General features: G+C 47.0%; 11 protein-coding genes across 11 annotated transcripts; 7 read left to right on the top strand and 4 right to left on the bottom strand.

The window, feature by feature from the left end:
- Positions 1-97: 97 nt before the first annotated feature.
- Positions 98-2551, bottom strand: BGW36DRAFT_374406 (putative lysyl-tRNA synthetase). The gene is made up of 5 exons (XM_046215678.1): positions 2289-2551; positions 1772-2067; positions 1553-1717; positions 1065-1490; positions 98-1017 (listed from the first exon to the last, which is right to left on the bottom strand). The coding sequence occupies exons 1-5, from the start codon at positions 2345-2347 to the stop codon at positions 242-244; spliced, it is 1722 nt and encodes a 573-aa protein (XP_046074263.1). The 5' UTR covers positions 2348-2551; the 3' UTR covers positions 98-241.
- Positions 2552-2726: 175 nt separating this feature from the next.
- BGW36DRAFT_292208 (putative mitochondrial intermembrane space translocase subunit Tim10) lies at positions 2727-3105 on the top strand (the record flags this gene model as incomplete). The annotated part of the gene is made up of 2 exons (XM_046210896.1): positions 2727-2824; positions 2913-3105. 2 exons carry the CDS (start codon positions 2727-2729, stop codon positions 3103-3105), a joined length of 291 nt encoding a protein of 96 aa, XP_046074262.1.
- A 375-nt stretch (positions 3106-3480) lies between these two features.
- BGW36DRAFT_374403 (uncharacterized protein) lies at positions 3481-6691 on the bottom strand. Its single transcript, XM_046215677.1, has one exon. The coding sequence runs from the start codon at positions 6253-6255 to the stop codon at positions 3616-3618; it is 2640 nt and encodes an 879-aa protein (XP_046074261.1). The 5' UTR covers positions 6256-6691; the 3' UTR covers positions 3481-3615.
- Positions 6671-8869, top strand: BGW36DRAFT_374402 (RMND5A protein). Its single transcript, XM_046215676.1, has 4 exons — positions 6671-7171; positions 7246-7373; positions 7443-8216; positions 8274-8869. The coding sequence occupies exons 1-4, from the start codon at positions 6808-6810 to the stop codon at positions 8490-8492; spliced, it is 1485 nt and encodes a 494-aa protein (XP_046074260.1). The 5' UTR covers positions 6671-6807; the 3' UTR covers positions 8493-8869.
- A 23-nt stretch (positions 8870-8892) lies between these two features.
- Positions 8893-9276, bottom strand: BGW36DRAFT_374398 (uncharacterized protein). Its single transcript, XM_046215675.1, has one exon. It carries the CDS (start codon positions 9183-9185, stop codon positions 8967-8969), a length of 219 nt encoding a protein of 72 aa, XP_046074259.1. The 5' UTR covers positions 9186-9276; the 3' UTR covers positions 8893-8966.
- Positions 9277-9745: 469 nt separating this feature from the next.
- Positions 9746-10676, top strand: BGW36DRAFT_293073 (uncharacterized protein; the record flags this gene model as incomplete). The annotated part of the gene is made up of 3 exons (XM_046210963.1): positions 9746-9909; positions 9974-10312; positions 10364-10676. The coding sequence occupies 3 exons, from the start codon at positions 9746-9748 to the stop codon at positions 10674-10676; spliced, it is 816 nt and encodes a 271-aa protein (XP_046074258.1).
- A 1681-nt stretch (positions 10677-12357) lies between these two features.
- Positions 12358-14569, top strand: BGW36DRAFT_447217 (uncharacterized protein; the record flags this gene model as incomplete). The annotated part of the gene is made up of 2 exons (XM_046221718.1): positions 12358-12428; positions 12491-14569. The coding sequence occupies 2 exons, from the start codon at positions 12358-12360 to the stop codon at positions 14304-14306; spliced, it is 1887 nt and encodes a 628-aa protein (XP_046074257.1). The 3' UTR covers positions 14307-14569.
- Positions 14570-14753: 184 nt separating this feature from the next.
- On the bottom strand, positions 14754-16393 carry BGW36DRAFT_395617 (uncharacterized protein; the record flags this gene model as incomplete). The annotated part of the gene is made up of 6 exons (XM_046218063.1): positions 14754-14837; positions 14888-15308; positions 15355-15416; positions 15469-15621; positions 15694-15766; positions 15819-16393. The coding sequence occupies 6 exons, from the start codon at positions 16391-16393 to the stop codon at positions 14754-14756; spliced, it is 1368 nt and encodes a 455-aa protein (XP_046074256.1).
- A 258-nt stretch (positions 16394-16651) lies between these two features.
- BGW36DRAFT_374392 (ribosomal L18ae protein family) lies at positions 16652-18267 on the top strand. Its single transcript, XM_046215674.1, has 4 exons — positions 16652-16781; positions 17140-17324; positions 17394-17570; positions 17625-18267. Exons 1-4 carry the CDS (start codon positions 16778-16780, stop codon positions 17781-17783), a joined length of 525 nt encoding a protein of 174 aa, XP_046074255.1. The 5' UTR covers positions 16652-16777; the 3' UTR covers positions 17784-18267.
- A 172-nt stretch (positions 18268-18439) lies between these two features.
- BGW36DRAFT_374389 (putative NADH-cytochrome b5 reductase) lies at positions 18440-19821 on the top strand. The gene is made up of 4 exons (XM_046215673.1): positions 18440-18622; positions 18692-18971; positions 19027-19104; positions 19161-19821. Exons 1-4 carry the CDS (start codon positions 18578-18580, stop codon positions 19727-19729), a joined length of 972 nt encoding a protein of 323 aa, XP_046074254.1. The 5' UTR covers positions 18440-18577; the 3' UTR covers positions 19730-19821.
- Positions 19822-22050: 2229 nt separating this feature from the next.
- On the top strand, positions 22051-23883 carry BGW36DRAFT_374386 (uncharacterized protein). The gene is made up of 3 exons (XM_046215672.1): positions 22051-22303; positions 22720-23124; positions 23186-23883. Exons 1-3 carry the CDS (start codon positions 22223-22225, stop codon positions 23627-23629), a joined length of 930 nt encoding a protein of 309 aa, XP_046074253.1. The 5' UTR covers positions 22051-22222; the 3' UTR covers positions 23630-23883.
- The last annotated feature ends 58 nt before the right edge of the window (positions 23884-23941 follow it).

The raw sequence follows: 23941 nt of genomic DNA, 5'->3' as shown, positions 1-23941 counted from the left end.
GCGATGTTAATAAAGTCGCCGGGCCGACCGCACGCACCGCACCTGCCTCATAAGATCAACAGTATTGATACATCATATCACAACACTGAAACATCATTGAACTTCTTAATTCTAAAATGCGAATTAAATGGATTGTATAATTTAAATATGTCCAAGTCGTGATTTGTCTTGTACGCCTCGCACGCTAACTGCAATACTAATACATAAATTAATCATCCATCAGCGAGTATTGGTACAATATTCAAACATTCTTCTCATCAGGAACATCGAGTCGTCTAGAGACAGACCTCAGAGTCCCAAAGGGAAGTACATCCTCAATCCTCTGAGAGTCAGTGAAAAGCATGACAAGCCTATCTATGCCACAACCCCATCCTCCCGTAGGCGGAAGACCCCATTCCAATGCTTGTAAGTAGCTTTCGTCAACTTCGCCCCATTCATTCGTTTGCGCGTTGAAAACAACTTGATCTTGAAATTTGCGCCGTTGCTCCCATGGAGAGTTTTCCTCCTCGTATGCGTTGACATATTCCCTCCCTTCAATGAAGAGTTCACACCGAGCAGCAACCGTTTGAGCGCAAGAAGGATGTACGAAGGATTTTGATAGAGGAGAAAGGCATTCGGGTGGATTGATGACAAAAGTAGGGTTATGGCACTGTGGCTCTAGATAAGTAGCGCAAAGCTTGTCCATAAGCCGCGGAAGGGTAGGGAGAGCTGGCAAAGGAATTGAGAGCTCTTCAAATAGCCGCTTCACATCCTCCTCTGCGGTATCCGCGGCGAGATTAGGTAGGCTTCGACCAATTGCAACCTCAATTCCCGGGATAAAGTCTATTCGACGAAAAGGTGCCGAGAAATCGATGGTTGGATTGGGAATATCAGATTCTATGCGTTCTTTGTATTGACGGACGTGCGAAGCGAGACCGGACATGATACTCTCGGTTAATGACATTACGTCTTCAAGATTGGCATAAGTCTGATAGAACTCGCAAGTCATAAATTCAGGGTTATGAGATTTATCGATTCCTTTCGTCCGTTAGTTCGTAGCAATTGACATGGGAGGTGTGACATACCTTCATTGCGGAAAGATGGGCCAATCTCAAACACTTTATCAAACCCACCAACGACAAGTCTTTTCAGCCATAGCTCTGGCGCTATCCTCAAGGAGAGTTGTTTGTCCGGGAACTCGTTAGCTGTCGTAACAAACGGTCGCGCCGTTGCACCCCCAGCTTCACCTGCAATGACAGGAGTGTTGACTTCCATGAAGGAACGATCGATGAAGAATTGGCGTATGTTTTGTATGATAGTCGATCGTAGTCGCATTATGTCCGATGTCCGCTTATCGGCGAGGAGTTGAACATGTCGGGGATACGCAGACGCGCCATGCTCTTTGGTGTCAACAGGGACATCATGTAGAGTGGGAGACAGCAGTTTGGGTAGTTCTGTGACCTGTAATGTGAGTTCGCCTCGTCCGGTTCGATGGGGATGGCCCGTCACAGCTGTGACAAGCCAAAAGTAAATCAGTTACGTATTTATGAGTGACCCTGGGAATATGACCTACAAAAAGCGTCTCCACGGCGAAGGAGACGGTATAGTTGTTTAAACTTCTCGGGAGTTATTTCGGTCAGCTGCCGTAGGTTGCACATAGCCTGTATCTTGTAGCCATTTTGGGTGATATCAAAGAAAATCAATTTGCTGCCAGCAAGCCTATAAGATCGTATTCTGCCTACATATCTAAGTACAGGATTATAGCAAGGGCCGGAACGAGGCCAACACCTACCCTGAACCGCAACAGTGTCCTCCTTTACTATTTGATCCGACTCAAGGTGGTTGTAACGCGCGCGGAATTCAGCGATGCTAATCTTGCTTGGATTGTCTTCTAGACGTGGATACGGTTCCGGTACTGCAGTCAAAACTTCATGTAGGCGACTGGTGAAGCCCGGCTGAGGTGTTGATTTTGTACTACTGCATCGGCGAGTTCTGTGTAATGAGTGTTGGGTAGTGGGATTTTGTACGGCATAGTTAGAACTGTTACATGATAGAGTCGAAGTACGTAAAAAGTCGAATAACCTATATCTATAATTCCTCGTTAGCACAAGCCCACAAAACAAGCAAGTCGTTGCCAGAATTGTTCAAAAGCCAGGCTTAATTCAGTAACAAAGAGACCGGTTGAGATCATTGTATGCAGAACAAACTGCATACTGCATACGCAGCGGTTCTAGAAATAGGCATTGTTTCATCAAGTACAGGTGACCTAGGAGACGAAGAAGACGGCCAAGGAAAAATGAGAAACTTACCGTACTGGTACTCTTCCCAGAAGACCCCAGGGGGGCCGACCAGGGCCAATGGGTAGCATCTGTCTCTGATGCGATTATAAGCACCGCATATCTTGCGGCCCAGATGAAGTGCCGGTGTTGTCGGCCTGCTTGGCTGGGTTGGATGAAAAGTGAAGAGCGGACGGAATGAAGCCAGAGATTTGTGTGCAGCGGGCGGCGGACACGGCAGGTGGTCCAAGCTCCCGGTCCTGATTAGTCTGAGAGCTGCACTGGAAAACTTCTCGACTGGCCTTGGTCATACTTGATTTCCACCTCAAATCATTATAATCACACTCCAAGTCAGTGGATTCGATCGCGCTACACATTAAAATGCCGATGAAAATTCTAACCATCTAATTTATAGAGTAGTACTGCGATTTTCCCTGAAATCCGAACAACAGACGTCACCAGAACTCCAAAATGTCTTTCCTATTCGGCGGTCGCCCCCAGCTTTCTTCTGAGCAGAAGATTGCTGCTGCAGAGACTGAAGTCGAGATGGTATCCGATATGTTCAACCGGTAGGCCCCTTTTCTTGTTGATTGTCTCAAGGCTTCCGCGACCAGCCCAATTCTAGAACGCAGGCTAACGGCTTCTATCATTTTGTAGCTTGACACAATCGTGTAACGCAAAATGTATCCCAACAGAGTACCGAGAATCTGATTTGAACAAGGGGGAATCTGTCTGCTTGGACCGCTGTGTCTCCAAGTTTTTTGAAGTGAACATCAAAGTTAGCGAGAAGATGCAAGGCGAGGCTGCCAACAGACAAGGTGGCGGTGGTATCGGCGGCTTCGGCATGTAAAGAAAGATTATATTTCTTCGCTATTCACATCGACTTAGATGATTTATTGCTTGACACCGTGGCTCGATGCTCAGTGGGGAAAGGCTGCTTATGAAGCTTGTGACTACAGCCGCTTCTACTTGCCTGATGAGAGTTCAAATTCTCCACTCTTTTTCCACATATCATTATCGTTGAGGTGTCTTTTGGTATAATTTGATGACTGGGTCTCATTATTCAAAAGAAATATAATAATTGTACAATATATATGCGAACTGCGACCCTGCTTGTGTCTGAGTTGAATAACTTTTTAGAATAGACACTACCGATTTGTAATCTCTATCTTTTGGATGTCTAGATCTTAGACGTTTGAATCAAATAATGAAAAAAAGAGCGATATAAAGATCTCAACGGTCAAGTGGTATATTATTTATGCAGATATTACAATCAATACGCTGTTCGCTCCCTATATGGATATGTGTGACGCAAATCACCTATATATACAAGAAAAAAGGTATGAGATGCAAAAAGTAGCTAAATATGCAAGTGCCCGAATTTCCTGCCGAACCAGGAGAACCAAGATGTATCATTTTTTCGCTCTCCCTTGACAAGATCTTTGATCCGCTTCTCGATTTCAGAAACGTTCCGCTCAAAATCTTGGAGGCATTCTTCGACATCTTCAACCTTCGATTCCAAGACGTTCAGCTCATAGTCTAATTTGGCTCCTAACAGCTCGACCTTTTTCAATTCTTCAGTCACACGCGCGCTCTCGTCCCCTAGTAGCTGGTTGATGCGCTCTCGGAGCGCCCTAGCTTCTTCTAAGCGCTCTGGGTAGATGTATCCCAATTCCCCCTGCATTGTAGCGGCCTGTTGATGCAAGCGCTCAACTGAAGCAACTTGATTTTCAACCCACGGCACGGTTTTCTGATTCAGTCCTCGGACTTTTGAATTGAATATTTGTGCGTCTGAGAATAGAGAGCTCTCCTGAAGGATGGCTTGTTTGAAGTTCGAGGATTTATCATCGCCTGGTTCGGTTTTCACAACCTTGACCCCTTCCCAAACGAGGACAACTTCCTCTACTATGCTGAAAGACAAATGGCGAGGCCATCGATTACCATCGGATTTCGTAGGAAGGTCGAACATTTCGTCCGGAAAACTCTGTGAGCGGCGAAGACTTTTGAAAGCTTGACCTTCGGGTATGTCCTGACTACTAGCAGCATCGGTCGATCGAGTCTTTGCAAGTTCCAGGTCATTATCGCTTTCCTCTGGCACTGTTTGCGGTCTGTCACTGTGGAGCACTTGTAAGGAACTCGTCTCTTCTGCCGAGGAAGAATCTGCTTGAATGTGAATTTCAGGTGGATCAGATGTTGATTTTTGCGGCTGCGGAGCTGGTGAAGATTTCTCCGCTTCATGCATAGGTTCACTTGCAGTTTCAGTAGCCACCAGAGCATCGGCACTCTCTTTAGCAACTGGTTCAGGCATTCGATCAAGTCTGACCGCAGCATGGTCGGGTTCACTGTCACCGCCACTATCGTATGCGTTAGTGTCGACTCTAATGCCTTCTTTACTCGGCGTATGACGATGTTGCTGTTGGTGAGGGTGGTGAGAACGACGGCCTGGTAGATTAATAGTATCTTTGAATCTGCCAAAACCGGCACGAGCATCTGACACTCTTTCGGTCAGACTTCGGGATACTATTCGACCAAGATTTTGGTCTCTATCTTCCACTGTTGTTGTCAAATCGTTGGAACGTCTACCGCTCTCATTTTCCTCTCTAACATGATCTGGGGCGGATTCTGAGTCGGTGCGCCGCTTTCGGCTTGCCCAAACATAGCCCCCTTGATCATCCTTGGTAAAGACAAGGTCGTCCGGCTTAGAATTCGTCTCAAGATCGTGGTTAAAACCAGTTTTATAAGGTTTTCCCTGCCACAGCCAGCGAGCCCTTTCACCAGTGGCTAGCTGGGCAAATCGTTCTAGATCGAGTGTTTCGATATCAGATATTATACCTCTATCTCGGCCGACCATCCCCATCACCATCTCACCTCCTTTGCCCCTTAACTCAGCGACAGTTGATTTGACAGCACCTGTCCAACGTTCAGAGCTAGTAGACTTTTGGCTCACTCGGTGAAGCCTATCGAGAGTGTGGCGGTCCAACCGTCGCGTACGTTCTAGTTTTTGTGACTTCTGGAAACTGCCAATTCCCCGTTTCATACTTGAAACTTCGAATGCATCTTTAGGAACAGGGGCTCCAACAGCGTGCAATCTATGGCGTGCACCCATCAATGCTCCCAGCAGTGCTGAGACTGTTGTAGGCCCAAGGATCCCATCGCTTGGCTCAATATTGTATAGTTCGGTACCAATGTCTGCCCACCAGTCACCTACTGCCTTTTCGGTGACGTCGCATAAAAGGCCATCTGCGTACTCAGGGGCAAGTTTGTCGAAAATAATGAGTGCGATCTGGCACTGCTTGACAAGTTCCATAACCGCAGTGTAAAGAGGAACACGGTCGCTTGTCCGATACAATTGATGAAATTTGGCTTCAACAACCAGTGACGGATGCTGTATTTTTAAGCCTGCTCGTCCCACACACCCCAGCCGCTTCAAATTCTCGTTGACTATATAGTCCTCTCGATGTTTTCTCACATCACCGTCTGGAATCGCAATGACTGTGAGGGCAGAAGGAAAAGCACTTAAGTTCGCGACCATCAAGGTGCCTAGAGGCGTCTCTCTAGCTGCAGCATGGTACTGTTGCACAGCGTTGAAGTATAATTTGAGACGTGGCGACCAGCTGTCTCTATCCGTGGGGACGCTCAAGACCCCAACTTGTATTCGGTGCGAAGGATCACCGGTATATGTGCAAATAATAAAGGTGGGATGGACCCGAGAACATGCCCACTGCTCGACAATGTACATCTCGTATCCTTGTAAGGTCGTGCGACGGTGCAGAACGGTTGTTGATGGGTCCTCTTCCAAATAAATGAGCGCGACAGGGTCGGCAAAGACAATTCTTTGATGATTTTTGTGAGCATTTTGTTCTTCGGCACTGGCACGATTATCAAATGACATAGCCCCTCCCTCCAAGTTCGACGACTGACGGACATGGTTGCTTCGCTTGGATCCCGGCGTGGATGACCCAATGGGCATCTTCGGGTCTCCAGTGGAGAGCGACGACATTTCTAGAAGGATACTTTGCGGTGAAATTACAGAGTCGCTATAAGCGAGGCCATTCGAGCTTTGTCTGGAGGTAGTATGGAGACCGACACTCTCGAGGAGCGCTTAAGACAGATGCCTGGCGAGGGAACGGGAACTGACGGGGCATATCTGATAACAAAGATATATTCTCATGCGCTGGGAATATCAAAGAATCTTTTCATGAGTCATTCTAGTGTCGAGTATGGCTTCGCCATTCAAAAAGGACTGGTGTTGGGTGAGAAGAAGGTCTTCGACTCTACACTTCGCAGATGCCTGAAGATCACATGCGGCAGGCGGTGAGAAACAATTGGAAGGAACGACGTCACTCCGGATGGGGAACTCGACCAATAAGAACAGCCACCCCCTCCGCGCCTGCCTCAATTGTTGCACATAGACTGGAAAAGCGTCATTATACCACGAGGATTATGGCTGGCAGCACAGCAAGTAAGCAGCTCATATTGATTTTATTTTCATTCTGTAAAGTCAAGAAATGGTAAGCCCCAACAATAACCGAAGAGCCAATGGCAAGTCGAGATGAATGCTCGCGGCCAACCGCATTGCTGGTCCCGGCCCCACCTCGAGCCTGGGCTCGTGACCGCCACCTTCTCATGGACAAGCAGCTCACTTGCAACTCCGACAAGACAACTCCAACTCTTTCGACGGCAGAGGCTCAATATCGTCTGCCTCTTAATCAGGCATTGCTCGACATATGGACCGTCGCACATCTTGGACTCTACCTCAGCGGTGCCCATTAGCCGCAGCCGTGCTTGGTGGATCATGGACCTCCTCCAGAAAGAACATGATCGGGTGTGGAGGCGTTTGAAGGCTGGCAAGACAATCAACGAGGTGCAATCCACGATAGACTTGCTGCAGGAAGCTCGGAACGCTATTGCTGCTGGTAAAGAGGCCTATCCTGCAATTCCAGTTTTTGCCTCCCATGATATGATGCGTTCTGACTAGCTGTTTCTTCAGACCCGACCAAGGCTTCAATCACCCTTGCTAAGCTCCAGAACCCTGTTAAAGCATCGTTTGATACAACAAACGACAGTTTGAAAGAGGCACATAGCGGTCTCAATAAGTACACGAAAGCATTAGAGAAGGCATGTTATCTTACTGGTTTGGGTTTCACTACGTGGAAATGTAGTCTGCTGACCGATCCGAGTAAATAGCTGTTCAAGGACCGACCTCTTCCTAGTACCGAATATGACGCTTTATCATCTTCTCCTGCCCTTGTCAACCGAGCGATAGCCATGCATCTGCTACGAGAAGGGCAGTTTTCCGTCGCATCTACTTTCCTGAGCGAAATCGCTCAGGACAAAACCCCGGCTCAACCCGATTACGAAGGCTCGGGTCGCTCAAGTGACGAAAAATTCCAGCCAGTTTTTTCATTGGATCAGATCCAATCCGGTGAAATTCGAGAACAATTTGCCTCGATGTACTACATTCTGCACGAGCTGAAAGAGAAGTCAAACCTCTTACCGGCAATTGAATGGGCTAGGGAAAACAGAAGTTTGCTGGAGGCTAGAGGGAGTAACCTTGAGTTTGATCTATGCAGACTCCGGTTTGTTTGGTTATTTCACGGCGGAAACGATCCTCAGTCTCCAATGACGACCCGGCGACAAGCAGCGCTGGATTATGCTAGGCAGGAATTTTCAAACTTTATGCCGCGACATTTGAAGGAAATACAGCAACTCATGGGTGCCATGGCATTCAGTCCCAATCTTCAGGCTTCACCTTATCGACATATTTTTAATAACACGACAGCTTGGTCAGATGTGTCTCAGTCATTTACTCGAGAATTCTGTTCGCTCCTCGGACTGTCAGCAGATTCGCCTCTTTACATAGCCGCTACTGCCGGTGCTATCGCTCTTCCGACTCTTCTAAAATTGCAAACCATCATGAAAGCTAAGAGAACTGAGTGGACAACGCAGGATGAGTTACCGGTATGTTAAAATTTCCAGTTCTCACGTCGGGAATATTGATTATTAATTTTGTTCTAGGTTGAAATACCACTCCCCCACTCTTATCTATTTCACTCTATTTTCGTATGTCCCGTCTCTAAAGAGCAGACCACCGATCAAAACCCACCAATGATGATGCCATGTGGGCATGTCATTGCCCAAGAATCCTTGCAACGGATTAGTAAAGGCAACAAATTCAAATGTCCGTACTGTCCAAACGAGAGTCATCCCAGAGATGCTCGAAAAGTATTTCTGTGATTCTCTTTGTTTCGGTTTCTTTTTACCTCGAAGATCACTTGCGCTGGCGTTAGGTTGGACTTCCAAGTATATGAATGACGACTAGGAAGAATGGCGTTGTAACTTCACACAAATACTACCACATATATATGATATTTATTCTTACCTCCAGGAAATTGGAATCTTTTATCTCAGCTGTTTCAAATGGTGAAAACAATAAAGAGATAATATCTCCGCCGTAATCGTGTGACATGCTAACCATGAAACCTTCAAAATAGTGGATTCATGTTCGTATTATGCCTTTTTACCAACTCTGATCCCATCCCTCCACGGTCGAAGCGAATGACGATCATTGCCAGTTGCTACCCGAAACGAGTCAAACAAAGCCGAGTTATTAATAATAATAATAATATTACTTCGAGCTCCGAGGTTGCTGCAGCCGGAGCTTCGGTGGAGAGATGGCAATTAGCCCGTTCAGCCATTCGCTAGCCTGTCTCAAGGCGACAGACAGGGTGACGCCAAGTAATTCCAACAATCAGGATCCTTGCAGTAGTGGGATAGTAGCGTAAATAATAATGCTGAAATTTGACTGTCTAGCCGTCTGATATCGGGTTTACAGCGCACAGGCACCAGTGTACGTACCTGCAGGAAACAGCTACTCGAGCCGATCCATACCGTACAAAACACCCACCCACCAGCAGCGGCATGACCCATCTTTGAGCAGTCAGCGTTGCCTCCACACCCGGGCAAAAGCCCAGGAACTTGGAAGCATCGGCACAGGCTAGACAGCTAGCCGAACTCTCCATGCGCCATCGTTGAGTCTTTGACTCACTGCTGCATGACTAGGCAAATCCTGCATTATCCCTTGGGGCCGCCGACCACTCTTAATTGACTCACGTGACAACGTGTCAATTTCGCGATAGCTTCGGGCCAATCAGGGAGCAAATGGAGGGGGACAGCGCGTCGACCGTGTCGCACGGCTGAGCTTTAGCTTTTATTAGTTGCTAAATGCCCTTTATCGTTTTCCCTCGCAATCTGGGATGATGCCTGAAGACTCCGGGCTCTCGGGTTGCCATCCGTCCCTCTATAAAACCCGCAGATGTGCCCTTGCTCGTGTCGGGCGGCAAGAAGATGCCCCTATTCCGTGAGCCCAAGGCCACCACTCACCAGGGTTCAGCAGTACTAAGCTGAACTAATATCACTTTGCTTATGTTTGCTTTCGATTGTCGATCTCAGATTATCATAGACTCTTTTAGCTCCATCAGGTAGACAAAATGTTTTCCAAGAAGATGACCTACAGTCGGTCAGATAGCTTCTCGGACAAGTATCGAGCGGGCAAATCGACGTCTCGCAGCATGAAGAGGTCTTTCAGAGAGCATTCCACTAGTTCTCGGGCAACCCGACGAGACAAGAAACTCGACGTGTCTCCAGTCGATCAGTAAGTCCATCATATTGCATCCGTGAAAACAAGACCTGGGTCTGATACCTTCCGGCATCGCTAGGGATCTTACATCGGCCATCATCACCATCGCAGTGGGGAAAGAGCAACGTTTGTTTGCTGCACACGAGCATGTATTATGCATGTCACCTTTCTTTGCTGCCTGCTGTCGCGGCCAGTTTCTCGAGCCTCATAACAAGCAGATTAATCTGCCAGACGAACAACCAGAAATCCTCTCTTGTATACTTGAATTTCTCTACAAAGGCGATTATTACCCTCGGCTAGTGCATGATAAGCGTCGTGATACCTGGGAGGTAGAGAATGATCAAATGGATACTGATGGGGAATCTGCTTTACTGTACAATGTCGATGATACCATGATTTTGAAGGACACGGTCATATAGTAAGCGGCATTCTTCAACTTTATACCTCACGGGCGGCTAATCTTTTTCAGCTGTGCTGCTGTACGATATAGTCTACCAGATCTGAAACGACTAGCTCTTCGCAAACAAGGTCTACAATCTGGAGTCCACTGTAGCACTATCTTATCTAGTGCCCGGTATGCTTACGCCCACACGCCGGATACAGACTCCAAACTCCGTGCACACTACCTGGCTCTGATCATTCGAAGCAGATCAACCTTCAAACGTAGTGGCACGATGCAGATGGAGATGGAGCAGGGTGGCAAGCTCTTTTTTGACCTTTTTGTTGCTATGTCTAATCATATGGTAAACGTGCTAAACCTATCTTCCGATATTTTAAATTAACAAATATCTCCTTTTTAGGATGATCTCGCCTCCTCTTCCAAGTCACCGAAATCTCCCTTTTCTGCCTCTTCTCGCTAGACGCTTGTCGTTACGGCTCCCATGAACATAATCATACATCATCACCACTTCGTATATGCATACATACCACACCCTTCTCATTCCAGAATATTAATGTTGCTTTCAGAACTGACCTTGAAATATCCTCAATGGATAAAGGCTGGTGCTTCTGTACTATTATGATCTTCTAAAATGAAGAATTTCAAGATCAGTCATCTGGTTGAATTTTTTGATCCATTCTGTATCGTCCTTGCTTTTTTTTACTTGCGGGTTTGTTTGCTATTAGGGAAGATTGCCAGAAGAAACACTTTGCCCAAAGAGTCTGGTGAAAGGTTTTATTAATGATTTCGGGATAATCATGTACATTACAAATTGATCTACAAAGCAGATTGGATATGAAGTTTAGAAATTGACGCTCGTTGTTTCTGTTTGTCGATTTTCATAAGGGTAGGTATTTTGATATTTGCCCGTTCTTTTGAAATCAAGAGCAATAAGATCGATACCAAAATACATCACTTACTCCAGAAGCGACTCCATATGCTATTCTCGTTAACTTTAATTTCTCCTTCGGGGGTTAGAACCTTGAATTCTCGGATAGGAATTGGTTCCGAGATGGCAAGTTGTGTCATTGTTGACAAAGACGACCAGAATGCTGACCCCGTCTTCCATCAAAATCCGTTCTTTTGGAGGTCTGTCTATGCAAAATAGCAAAGCTATAGAGCGTTGAAATGAGTTCTAACGTGTGATATTTGGTTTTACTCCTAGTTAGTATTTACTTCCATAAAGGCTTATACACCGAAAGACCTGGGTACAACTTTTCATCAATGAATGAGAGACGATAGGCAATCTGATACCTCCAGACATCCTCTATACCTACTCCATGCTGTAAAAGGCATTCCAAAAGGGTTTCTTGGGTTAGGCGGCACATAACTGGCGATTTGCGGAGAAACTCTTTTGGTAGGTTTTACTGGATTGTTCTAGTGGATCTGATGGGGCACCTAAAGATAATATAAGCTAGGAGGAAGCGTTTGAGTCCCGAGCCCGCGATGCAGAAATTTCCTTTTGGGTGTTAGCGCATCAATCCCCTTATCTTATCTACCGGTAAGTTGGCCGTGGCCGTGGCAGATAAGACAACTTCTCTGAAGACTAGAGATGCTCTTCTCTCTCTTGGGGATTTCGATGATTTCGATGCACAAGTTGACGCACTTCAAGAGTCACAACCAGCGTGAATGACACTTTAAACATCATAGCTGACTGTGAGTGGTCAATTTGAGGTGGGATGCTGTGTGTCTGTTAGATTAAGAAGGTGTATCTTCCCTGTGAATAGCTGATCGATGTGTATATCTTTGCTCGAATCTCACTTTTTGTAATGCTGGTCAACTATATAATTTGTAATTCATCTGCAATGAATAATTGAGTGTTTCCATCAACTTGCCTTAAAACTTCCAAGTAACTCTATACTCATCATTGAAGATTCTTGCTGATGGGTGTATAGCAGCCACTGCTGATAATAGCTTTAAATACTTCTTTGTCCAAGCGTCTCTTAGATGAGGATCATCTATTTCTGTGTGGAAATCTGTTTTTAGTCGACGTGTTCTTCGTCCAAGTCGTCCCATCAATTACGATGAGACGATCAATCATTGGGATTCAAGCGATGCCAATCGTGAGACTAGATACCCTCGGATTGAAAGCCAGGTAATTATAGTGTCGCTTTCTCAATCCGTTTGTGTTGTGTCGGCTGATGCAGTGTCGGATAGTATATTCGAATCAGACCAGGACGATATTCCATCTGGAAATGCCTGCGTTGATACTGATCGGTCTCACAGTCTCGGAATTAAGATCCCTGGTCCTCAAGAGAATGAAGAACCTGCCAGCCCTGTCGCTGAAATGCCTCATGCTTGGGATAATGGGATGGCTAATATAGTTGATGACCTTGAGTTTGTTGATGCAAGGCCTCATGTTCCGGGAAGTATCCCGGGTTCTCAAGGGGGAAGTGAATCTGCAAGCAATACAGCTGTGGATCTTCTTGTTGTGGGTCTAGACTCTATACAGGGTTGTGAAGATCATAATAATGATTTCAACCATGAGAGCAAAGAACTCATTGAAAGTTCACCTCACGAAGGCGTTGGTCTTTGTAATAAGAGTGATACTGAAGATGAGAATGTTCTCAGTCAGGACTCGTCCGAATGGGAAGGCCTTTCTGAGGGGGATGAGGTCCTTGACGAGAGCGATCATGATGATAGCGACCATCTCGTTGAATCCGAACGTCCTGAAGTAGATGAGCCAGCTCGCTCATTGTCAGACACAGATGTTGTTTGGCGTCAAAGTCAGAGACGTTCATTTGCTCAATTACTCTGCAATGCTATAACGTACCTTGTAACATGGGCACAGAATAACCAAATTTCTGGTAGTGGTCAGCCAATAAACATAGGTTTCTGGGGCTGTCTTCGTAGGGCATCTGTAGATGAGTTGGTAGATATGTATCTTCCAACAATTACTAATGATGTCCAATTGCTATCTGAACAAGAGAGTTGGTCAGCAAATGACCTCCTCGATCTTGTTTCAGAATCCTCCGTAGATGGCTCGATGGGTGTGTATGCCAATTTCTTCCTATGCGAGCATTGCAATAAGGAAAGAATTACGGGATATATTGGTTCCACGAATGATTTATATAAGCGAATCAAGGAACATCTAACAATGGCACGGGACTATACACCGCAGACGCTTCCTAAAAGTGAAAAAAATCCGAAGCATTACAAGTTCTTCTGTCACGAAGATGTTCAGCCAAATATCACGCCTATTGCTATTTTTGAAGACTGTTCAATTGAGAAGGGCTACTTAATTTTACTTGAAGGGATTTTTATGATCCTTTTTCGTACATGTAAATGGCGTGGCTATGAAGGGAAACATCATCCAAAGGTGATGGACACTCTTATCGATGATATAGCGCAATCATTGAAGATTAAATCTTCCTTTATCTGGAGCACAAACCTAGACTGGCCTATAAATAGACTATTTCCACATCCTGCTTTTTCTAACGCATCGCGGTGTGCGGATTCAACTTGTAAGAGGATGACTTGCCCTAAAGTAGCTATGCGCGACTGGGACCGAAAGCCGCGGCGTTGTTCTCTAGACCCAGCAGATCCCTCTGAGGGACTTCTTTGCGAATCTTGTTATGATTTTCGGAATCGCAAAGGAGAACTTCCTGATAAGGCTACTGTAGAATACCGTGTCGCTAAAAGAGCAGTCCGAAGAAACCCACAGGGAAGTACCTGTGAAGTCTGTGGGACTCCTGCGATACTAGGCACAAAGCGTGAAACTCGCGGATGGATTACTTATGTATATAGTCTAAATATAGCTCTTTCCAGCGCATACGAGGACTATTATAAAAGACATAGCGAGCATCGTAGTAGACTTCTTCAAAGAAAAGATGTCAAGAAGTTCTGTGGAAATTGTAGGACTCCTGCGATACAAGGCACAAGGAGAGGTACTCGCGGATACATTGGGTATGCGAGTAGGGCAAATATGCCTAGGACGAGTAAACAAATAAAAATCATTGGCAATCCTCACTGACGTACCACCCAGTTTGTTGAAAAAAACTATGAGTCTCACCTTGTTGGCGAAAATGCCAAAAGCTATATAGTGACATGCTTCAAGTGAACAGCTTGCATAGAAATTTTAAGCCTGCCATGGACCTTAAGATAAAGGACTAGCTGTAGAAATGTGACAGATAGGTCACGAGAATTGCCATTGGTCGGATCTGTTTCATTATGGGTTGTTTGCTGATTAACTTGCCACGTTCCTGTAGTCAACCCACGCTCCTACTTAAAGGTTCTCTAGAATCGACCATATCGTTAAAAGATATTTTCAGGAATGGTTATGAGCCGATATTTTGGAAGCTGCGTACTTCTATTTGGTCAGTACGTGGTAATCGGGATATGCTGGCCAAGTATCAATTATGACGGCGCTAGTGTCATCATTTTGAATCTGCTTAGACTCATTGGAGGCGGGACCCTTCATCTACACGCCAGTCCCGGGAAATGCCCCTGACTTGCTGAGTACAACTGTGGCGCGTTCTCGGGAGATGTAGCCCTTCATCATGTTCTGACCAACTCGTTAGTTAAGCGAACCATGCGAACCTGCTGTGTACTCACCTTATATATCATATTAGCCAACAAACACTCAACTTCGTCCATGTCAACACGGGACTTTTCATCAGCTTTGTTGCCTATGCGCAAAGCAGCTGCGAATTCAGTCAAAGGTATACGTGTGCGTCGGAGAGGAGGTTGTCCATCTTTGCTTAGTTCAAATCCTCCTACAACAAAAACCTTGCGAAACAGATTTCGAAGAGCTAGGTCACGACCCCTCTCGAGCGGCAGGTATATTCGACGCTTAACAAACTCATCTGCTCCTGCAGACATAGCGGTATCGAAGCCAACTAGGTTTCCTTGTTTAATACAGTCGCAAAGTGGCCGGAGAAGTTGTTCCAGGCGAGGAAAGGGTGCAAGGAGTTGCTGGCTTGGTAGTCTATGTGTGGTGACAATATGACAGGGGATCAGATAGGTGAGAATTAACCTTGAGAGTGTCAGAATGGCATAAGCTTCAAAAGTGTTTTACTCACTCTTTATTTTTCCAAGCATCTGCTTTGCACAGCGACCATGCTTGTGTAAGATTTTCCTCGGCCTAGACAAATATTAGAATGGGTCGCAGACAAAGGCTTATTATGGAGCTATGCCTCTTTATAATTTTCCTCCAAGAAATGAATGAGCCCAACATAGTAGTTGAACGTTACAATGTGGGATTTTGGAAATTGCTCTAGTCTTGGCATGTCCGCCGAAGATGCATTCAAAGCACGAAGAACACTCTTGGAAAGCCCAACTTGGTTTAGCTAGACGTATGTTAGTTGCGGACTAAGACAGACGCGTAGATATAGAGAAGGGATTGTGTATAGGATTCGTGCCTTGAAATACGTCTTGAATAACAAGTTTGTCGTCTCATATATGCCCCATTTCCGTGACTCTTCGATTGGAGCTCTATTATCATGTATATCAGCTTACGTGTTAATGCGAGACGTGCATTACTTACCGGTCGCTCAAGCAAAGTGTGAACATTCGATTGATCGTTCTCGCAGCGTCTTCTAGATTGGCATTTTTCTCTACATTTGAAACCACATCGTCCTGAAACCCATTACCGAAAGAAGCTGCATTCTGAGAGGAATCGGCAGCGTCCGCTTTTATAGCGAAAGAGCGTAGGTATTTCCCAGCGACATAGAGACAAGGTATCGTCCAAGACTGAAAATGGTTGGATGAATAACCTCGAATCAATTGATTGGTGAACTCCTTCCACGCTTCGAATACCTTCAGCCAGCTGCCTCGCGCTTCCTGCTGGACTTTGACTAGCTCGGCGATAGTGGCCCAAAAAGCATTGAAAACATTAACCCAAGCGTTGCCTTGTTGCTTGCTAAGCTTGACACCAGTGCGTCTGTCATAAAGAAGATGATGACGCAGGTCACCTTCGGAGCTTGCGCTATTGGTTATGTAGTAGAAATCCAGGAGGCGGTTGGGATCCTGCGCAGTTGCGGCTGGTGTGAGAGCAGCAGCCAAAAGAGGCCCTGACTGCTGCGTATGGCCAGCTTTGAAGTCGGCAAATACCGATGCCATGGCTATTTTATCGCTTGGCCCAGGCTTTCTGCAGTACTACAAGTTTGAGGCCAGTCGATAACCGTCTAAGATGGAAGAACAAAAGAGACCAACGATGCATATGCATAGTAGCCATTAATACTGGCGGGCCGTGACTGGCCAGTTGCCCACCATCCCGCAACTGTGGCTGGTGAACCCATAACGGCTAGCGTGCGCCTCAGCCTCCACTTCGCTTAAGCGGAGGGCCACAGCCCTAGCACGAAGAACTTCACAATCCGCCATTTTCGGCTTCACTCGACTGTCAGCGGCATACCTTTCTTCAGGAGACTCGACACAACATCGACAAAAGTGAGTGTGCATGCTCTATTTAACCACTCCATTCATTTTGCTAACGGTTCTCTGCAGATGGGTAAGCTCACAATTTTTATTATCATAAAAAACCGTTCCGGGCTTCAGCTTCGATTTCCCGCTTTGTTCTGTGCCTACTGGGTCGAGATTTTTGTGAGACTGCCATGGACAATTCACGCAACCATCGACACACTTTTATCGCGAATACGCGCAAATATTGCACTTGAATGCGAGCGAATGTTTTCTTTGACGGCTGGGATTTGACATGGACACAACTATTCGAACTGCAGACAAAACTTCGACGTTCACAAGGATCATGCGACCTTCGCAATACTCAATCCCCCGACAAGTGGAAATCAAGCTGTGCCCGGAACTATTTATGCTTTTTACTGGCCTACAATACTGATGGACTCTTCTAGGTCGTCTCAACGAGTACCAGGTCATCGGGCGTCATTTGCCCTCCGAGGCGAACCCGACGCCCAAGCTGTACCGCATGCGTATCTTTGCTCCCAACACAGTGGTGGCTAAGTCACGCTTCTGGTACTTCCTTACCAAGTTGAAGAAGGTCAAGAAGGCCAACGGTGAAATCGTCAGCCTCAACATTGTATGTGACCCGTGAAGGAATTTTCTGTGAATGGCTGTACTGGACAACAAACTAACACCTCTCGAAAAGATCAACGAGAAGCGTCCCACCAAGGTCAAGAACTTCGGTATCTGGATCCGTTACGATTCTCGCTCCGGTACCCACAACATGTACAAGGAATTCCGTGAACTCTCCCGCACCGACGCCGTTGAGTCCTTGTACCAGGACATGGCAGCCCGCCACCGTGCCCGATTTGGCTCTATTCACGTAAGCTATGTCCAAATGAACTCTCTTCCTATATCAGTACTGATTATGTGACAGATTCTTCGCGTCGTTGAAATTGAGGACAACGAAAGCATCCGCCGCCCTTATATCAAGCAGCTCCTCACCAAGGGCCTCAAGTTCCCCCTTCCTCACCGTGTTCCTCCTCAGTCCAACAGCAAGATCTTCGCCCACCAGCGTCCATCCACTTTCGCCTAAGCGTACTGTGTTTATTTTGGGGTTTGAGGGTTTGCGGTTCTATAATTGTCTATGGCCATAGCATCGATATGGGAGAAAAGCATATGAAACGAAGAGGGCATTTTTGGCTGCCTCTATGTAGGGGTTGATGGTCTTTTATGTCATGTCCAGTCCAGATGATACCGCGTTTACAAATGATATCAAAAATTTACTATCTTCAGAAGTGTTCAATCAGTTCGGCTAGCGGATCGCATATGGATATTAACTCTGTATGCGTTTAATGTCACTCCCGTCCACGACGAGGCTCGTCTAGCGTCGAGCAGAATTAGATGCTATGCATTCACGGTTAGAACTTTGCTCTTTGATTCTCTCAAGACGTTATCCTTCTCCCACCCGCACTGTAGCAATGGATAAACTCCTCACCGGCAACATTATTGCTGGTTCTTGACTGTATTCATTAATAGCTAGTTACTGGATAGAAAGTACAAGGATTCTAGTATTTAACGAATATTCTTATCGTACATAGTAAGATTTGGGTTACAATGAAACGCCAAGGGACATCGGACGGATTCGGGCCACTGGAAAGGCCGAGCGCTTAGTAATGTCCGGCGTCGCTCCCCCCCAATTGCGTCACGAAAGCCAATAATAACGGCTGGACGGCCAGAGCTTGTCGGAGGCCGAGCCAGTAAGCAACAAACACCAACCGCTGCACCTGAACCTCTTCCATGGTCTCACCTGCACTACAATTCTTTCGAGTCCATTGAATCGTTGATTGATTGACTGATTTCTATCAATTCCTCACATCGGTTCTGAATATGTTCGCGCGGTCCGCTTTCAGGCTCTCTCAGCCTGCGAGACAGGTAAGCAGAAAACTAAGCATCAAAGTTCCCTAAATAGTCCGACAAAGACTGAGACGTGCATTCAAATAGAGCTTTCGCAAATACTCCACCGAGGCACCCGCCAAGAACAACACATTCAAGAATGTTGCCTTTGGGATTGGTGCCATTGGCATCGGTGCCGGGATCTACAGATACACACAGGGAAACAGTGCCTCTGCTGAGACCAAGCTGAGCAGCCCAGTCTTCACTGGCGGTGAACAGGGCTTCGTGAACCTCAAAGTTAGGGAAATCGAGGATCTCAGCCCCAACACCAAAAGACTCCGCTTCGAATTCGCCGACAAGGATGCGCCCTCTGGCTTGCACATTGCATGTAAGAAGCTTCCTTTGGACGAGTGGGCTATATGTATTTTAACAAAGAGCTACAGCTGCCCTTATCACCAAGTTCACCCCTCCAGGTGCTGAAAAGCCTGTCATTCGTCCTTACACGCCAGTTACTGATGAAGGTATGGGAAATGTCTGCAATGTCGCCTCGAATTTTCTAATTCTAATTTGAAACTAGACCAACCCGGCTACTTGGACCTGATCGTCAAGGTTTACCCCAATGGACCCATGTCTGAGCATATCCACAGCCTGAATGTTGGTCAAAGCCTGGACTTCAAGGGGCCAATCCCTAAATATCCTTGGGTGGCCAACAAACACAAGCACATCGCCGTCCTTGCTGGTGGCACTGGTATCACCCCCATGTACCAGCTGATCCGTGCTATCTTCAAGAACCCCGATGACAAGACCAAGGTCACTTTGGTTTATGGAAATGTCAGCGAGGAGGATATCTTGTTGAAGAAGGAGCTTCAGGACTTGGAGAACACCTACCCACAGCGATTCAAGGCCTTCTATCTCCTTGACAAGCCACCCAAGGAATGGACTGGCGGCAAAGGCTACATCACCAAGGAGCTACTCAAGACTGTGCTCCCAGAGCCCAAGGAAGAAGATATCAAGGTCTTTGTCTGCGGGCCGCCTGGCTTGTACAAGGCCATTAGCGGAGGCAAGTTGAGCCCGAAGGACCAAGGAGAGTTGACGGGCTACCTCAAGGAGCTCGGCTACTCCAAGGAACAGGTCTTTAAGTTTTAGATGTAAATGCAGCGATTGTGATTTCGAGTATATCAACTCTACAATGTAGCTTTAGAATTTTCCTCTCGTGAATAAAAATGCGTTAAATATCAGCTCCAGCGATGACCTTGAAGTTTTTAAAAACAACCCATTTTGTGCGTAAATATAAAGACCAATCAGCTCCAGATGTCGAGCTCGATTCAGCATTGCATACAGGCGATTCAATATTAATTTTCTTTCAGATTATCGAAATTAGACATCGTTACGTCAACTTCCCATGTAGTATTTAATTGATATATCCCTCAATTGTATATGCCCTATCATGCAGATATATTAAGATTAGTTGATATGAGATAGCAGTTGAAGCTATCTTATACACAAGTGCATTACAAGCTAGCTAGCATGCCAATTGAAAGTAGTCCGGAGATGAGGTGCTTGAAAAGGAATCTAGATTAAATACAAGTGCATGTTGTCAACAACTTCGCTCATATGACAAGAGCAGATATTTTTTGAACAACCAAAAACAGCAATGACAACTGGAAGGGAGTAAGTAACTTGTCAATTATAGCTAAATAATATAATTATGTCCAAGAATAATTATCACTCTTACTGCGTCTCTATGTTCTCTAAGTTTCATGGTTTTCTACATGATTAAGAAACCAAGCTACAATTCAATGTTGGTATAATGATAGAATATATAGATCGATATTTGAAGCGTTCCAGATGGACATAGATATATGTATCGAATTAACTATTTAGTTTCTTAGGCTGAGAATAATCCTAGGTATTTGTTATCAATCCGCACCATATTGACTTAGAAAATATATTGTTGTAATCAACGATGGATCAGAAAGTTATTGACTTCAATATTCGAATCGGACATATAAAAGTAATAACACGTGTAAATGTATGTAAAGTGTATAGTTTAGAGGCTGCCTTTTTATTTGATGATTTGAAAGCTTAGAGAATTGGAGTAAATCACCCTATTCACCATCACAGTAAAAGTCGAGATAACAGTGCCGCACGGAGCAATGAAGGTTATAACGCCCCAAGGGGGCATGGAATGTTAGAGTGTGCTGCCCTGTTAGTGGTGTCTGGGTACTGGAGCGCTAGGCAGGGCACATAGCCGCGTTACCGTGGTTCGCAAGAGGCTATATTAAACGGAAGCTACGGTCGCCAGACTCACTGCTGGCACGCGGGGCTGCAAAAAGAGACGGCACCTAAATAGCGCTGCCCGAGGTTGTACATGTCTTCCCACCCGAAATCAAAAACGTAGTACTATTGCTTGCGCCAGCCACTTGAAACACTCAAGTGAGCTGGATAGTGCTAGAACCTATTTAATTATTTATCAGAGCAGTTGAGTAATCAACGAGCGTGCCAAGCTATGATTGCTTTTTCGCATTGCTTTCTTTGATCTTGCAGGGCCGATGAGAAACCCATGCAAGATCCAGGCGCAGGCCGAATCGGAGCAGAGCGTGCCCGGGTCGCCCGGGTGGTTGTCCATGCGCAGCGTGCGGGCACTCCAAGTCCAGTGTCTAGTTTTCACTCTTTGGTGAATGCCCGCCCTCCAGTCTTTCCATTTTTTAGGGCCTTCGGGCCTTAGCGTCGGTTTGCGGGGCACGTGTGCCTCGTGATTTTTGGCCGCTACGTACAGCAACAAATCAATGAGAATTATCAAATGATCTCTAATATTTAACAGCGATGCACCTGCGATCACTCCATTTTTTTTGGCTTTCATGTGAGGAGAAATCATATTAGGTAGCATTAACTCCGCATGTGCGATTGCTAGTTACATGTGACAAGGGATATCGTGGTTTTGGTGGTGCTGACGCGACCTTCACACCAGAAGTGGTGGTTGTCCCGGGGGCACACGCCGGGGAGAGGAGGAGAAGGGAGCCCGAGGCTTGGAGAGGGAGGCTGGGAGAGACTCTGAAACGGCAGCGGCGGGAAGGAGGGTGGGGACGCCTAAATCATGGTACATGTAGTGCAGCAGGCACTGTGACTGCACCGTCTGGCACGGCGCTGCAGCTGCCACGCCGCGAGACCCAATGAGCGCGGGAGGAGCAAGCGCTACCGCCTACAACAGGGCCTGAGACGACTGGCCAGTTGCCTCTGTTGCAGCGCGGTGCCCATGCCGCGCGCTGGTAGCCTAGTACGAAAACAGCCACCCCGAGCCTGGCGCCTAGGGGCAGCCACCCTGGTTGGGCCGTTGGGCAATGGCGAACGCTGCCAATTGCCAAATAGCCCCTAGGTCTAGCCCGCCTAGTAGTGTCGTCGTCGGCCTGTGACTGCGGCTATTTAGTGCTTCTGATGCCCCCTCCCGCCCGCCCCCCCAAGCCAAAAATTTTCCTCCTTCCTTTCCCTCCCCCACCCCTAAAACAAACCATAACACGCTGCGCCCGCCTGCTGCCTACCCGCCCCAGCGCGCGGCCTGTTCCCTAGCATTTTTCCCTCTCCCACTCTCTTCGTGTACACATTCTCAGGACAATAGCATACATACCTGCCATAGCAATCATGTCTCGCAAGAACGAAGCCAAGGCCAAGGACGCCATTGTCACCGTCAACATTGACGACTTTACTCGTACCCGCGACAGTGTAAGTGCTCTTCCTCTCCCTCCACTCTCCCTCCAAGTTCCACCCCAAAGCTCGCCGCGACGCGCCCCAAACAACACTCCCGCGCCGTCCTTCCTCTCCTGCCTTGACACTGTGCATCTTTGTTGCTCCCCAGGCCTTGCTGTACCCTTCCCTGGCTTGTATTCCCCTGCACTGTAGTCTTGTTTGTTGGACTGTCTGTCTTGGGACTGCAATCTCTCATTTCCAAAAAGCCGTGCACGATGGCTAAGATCAGCGTCGCGCCTTCGCAACGCGACCCCCCCGAGCCAACGTCTAACCTTGGTTTCCCCATGCAACAAGCCGCAGCAGAAATCCAGAGGGCTAGCGCGGCTCTCGTGGCTCTCGACTTACTTGACGAATACCCAAACTATAACCAACTGCAACTAACCAATTTTCAGGTCATCGTCAGCCTTGCCTCTCTGCAGTCAGCTGTGTCTGATCTGTCTCGCGCCTACATCAACCATGCAAACACCGTCCTGAACCGTGGCCCTGTTGGCATCGAAAGCAGCCTGGGCAGCGGTCTCGCAGGTGGCCTTGCCTCTACTCTCCTCGAGAATGGACTGCTTGCTGGCTTGCCTCGTCACGTGAGCCCACATGAGGGCAAAGTTGAAGGTGAAAAGAAGAAGCGCAAGCGCGTTGCGCATGATCCTAATGCCCCTAAGCGTGCCCTGACTCCCTACTTCTTGTACATGAGTCACAACCGTGCCGCTATTGCAGAAGAGATGGGTTCTGATGCCAAGCCCAAGGATGTCGCCGAGGAAGGCACTAAGCGCTGGGCTGAAATGCCTGAGTCGGAGAAGGGGGTATGTTTTGCTTTCGAGAGTCCCACCACTTGTCCAACACATGCTAACAGAGGTCAAAAAGGTCTGGAAGAAACTTTATGCAGACAACCTTGCCGTCTACAGAGCCAAGATGCAGGCGTATAAGGCTGGACTTGCACCTCCTGAAGACGACAATGCTACTGCCGACATTCAGTTGCAACAGAGCGTCGCTGCCGCCGAGGCCGAGGCCGAAGAGTCCTCTTCGTCAGGGGGCGAAGAAGAGGATGGCGATGAAGACGAATCATCCCCTGAGCCCAAAGAACCCACTCCCCCTCCCAGCGGCAAGCGTCGTCGTGTTGGAGGCAAGGCCAACACTGCCTCTTCGCCAGTTGTTAGCAAGAAGGCCTCGCCTGAAAAGAAAAAGACTCAGACCCCTGTTTCCAAAGGCAAGAAGGAGGATCCTGCGTCCGCTCGCAAGCCTCTTGGCTCTACTGAAGGCAAGCGCAACAAGAAGAAGCGCAAGAGCGAGGTCGGTGGAGACGAGTAAGTGCGCAACTCGCGTTGCTAATTTATCAGCTGTCGTGTGGCGGTGCTTCTTTGTACATAATCTTTTCTCCGTGGCCCCAATGTGAGATCCTGTGATCTGAGAGTTTGTCGGCGCATAGCTTATTCTGTTTTGTTTTCTTGATGCAAACATGGGTTGGTTTAGGTGGGATCGTGAGGGCGCTGGGTCTTCGGGTTGTGTCCAAAAATTATCGCGGTTCAGAATAATTCAGTTCAATTAATACCAGTCAATTTTCATGGTTCCAATCCGGGTAGAGAGCAGTGGGTGGATAATGGCAGTTACTATTAGTGAAGA

This window comes from Talaromyces proteolyticus (assembly GCF_021365285.1).
Source record: "Talaromyces proteolyticus strain PMI_201 chromosome Unknown BGW36scaffold_4, whole genome shotgun sequence".
In the NCBI taxonomy this organism is placed as follows: Eukaryota; Fungi; Ascomycota; class Eurotiomycetes; order Eurotiales; family Trichocomaceae; genus Talaromyces; species Talaromyces proteolyticus.
Note: the sequence above shows the minus strand (reverse complement) of the source record. Positions and strands in the feature narration are given on the sequence as shown.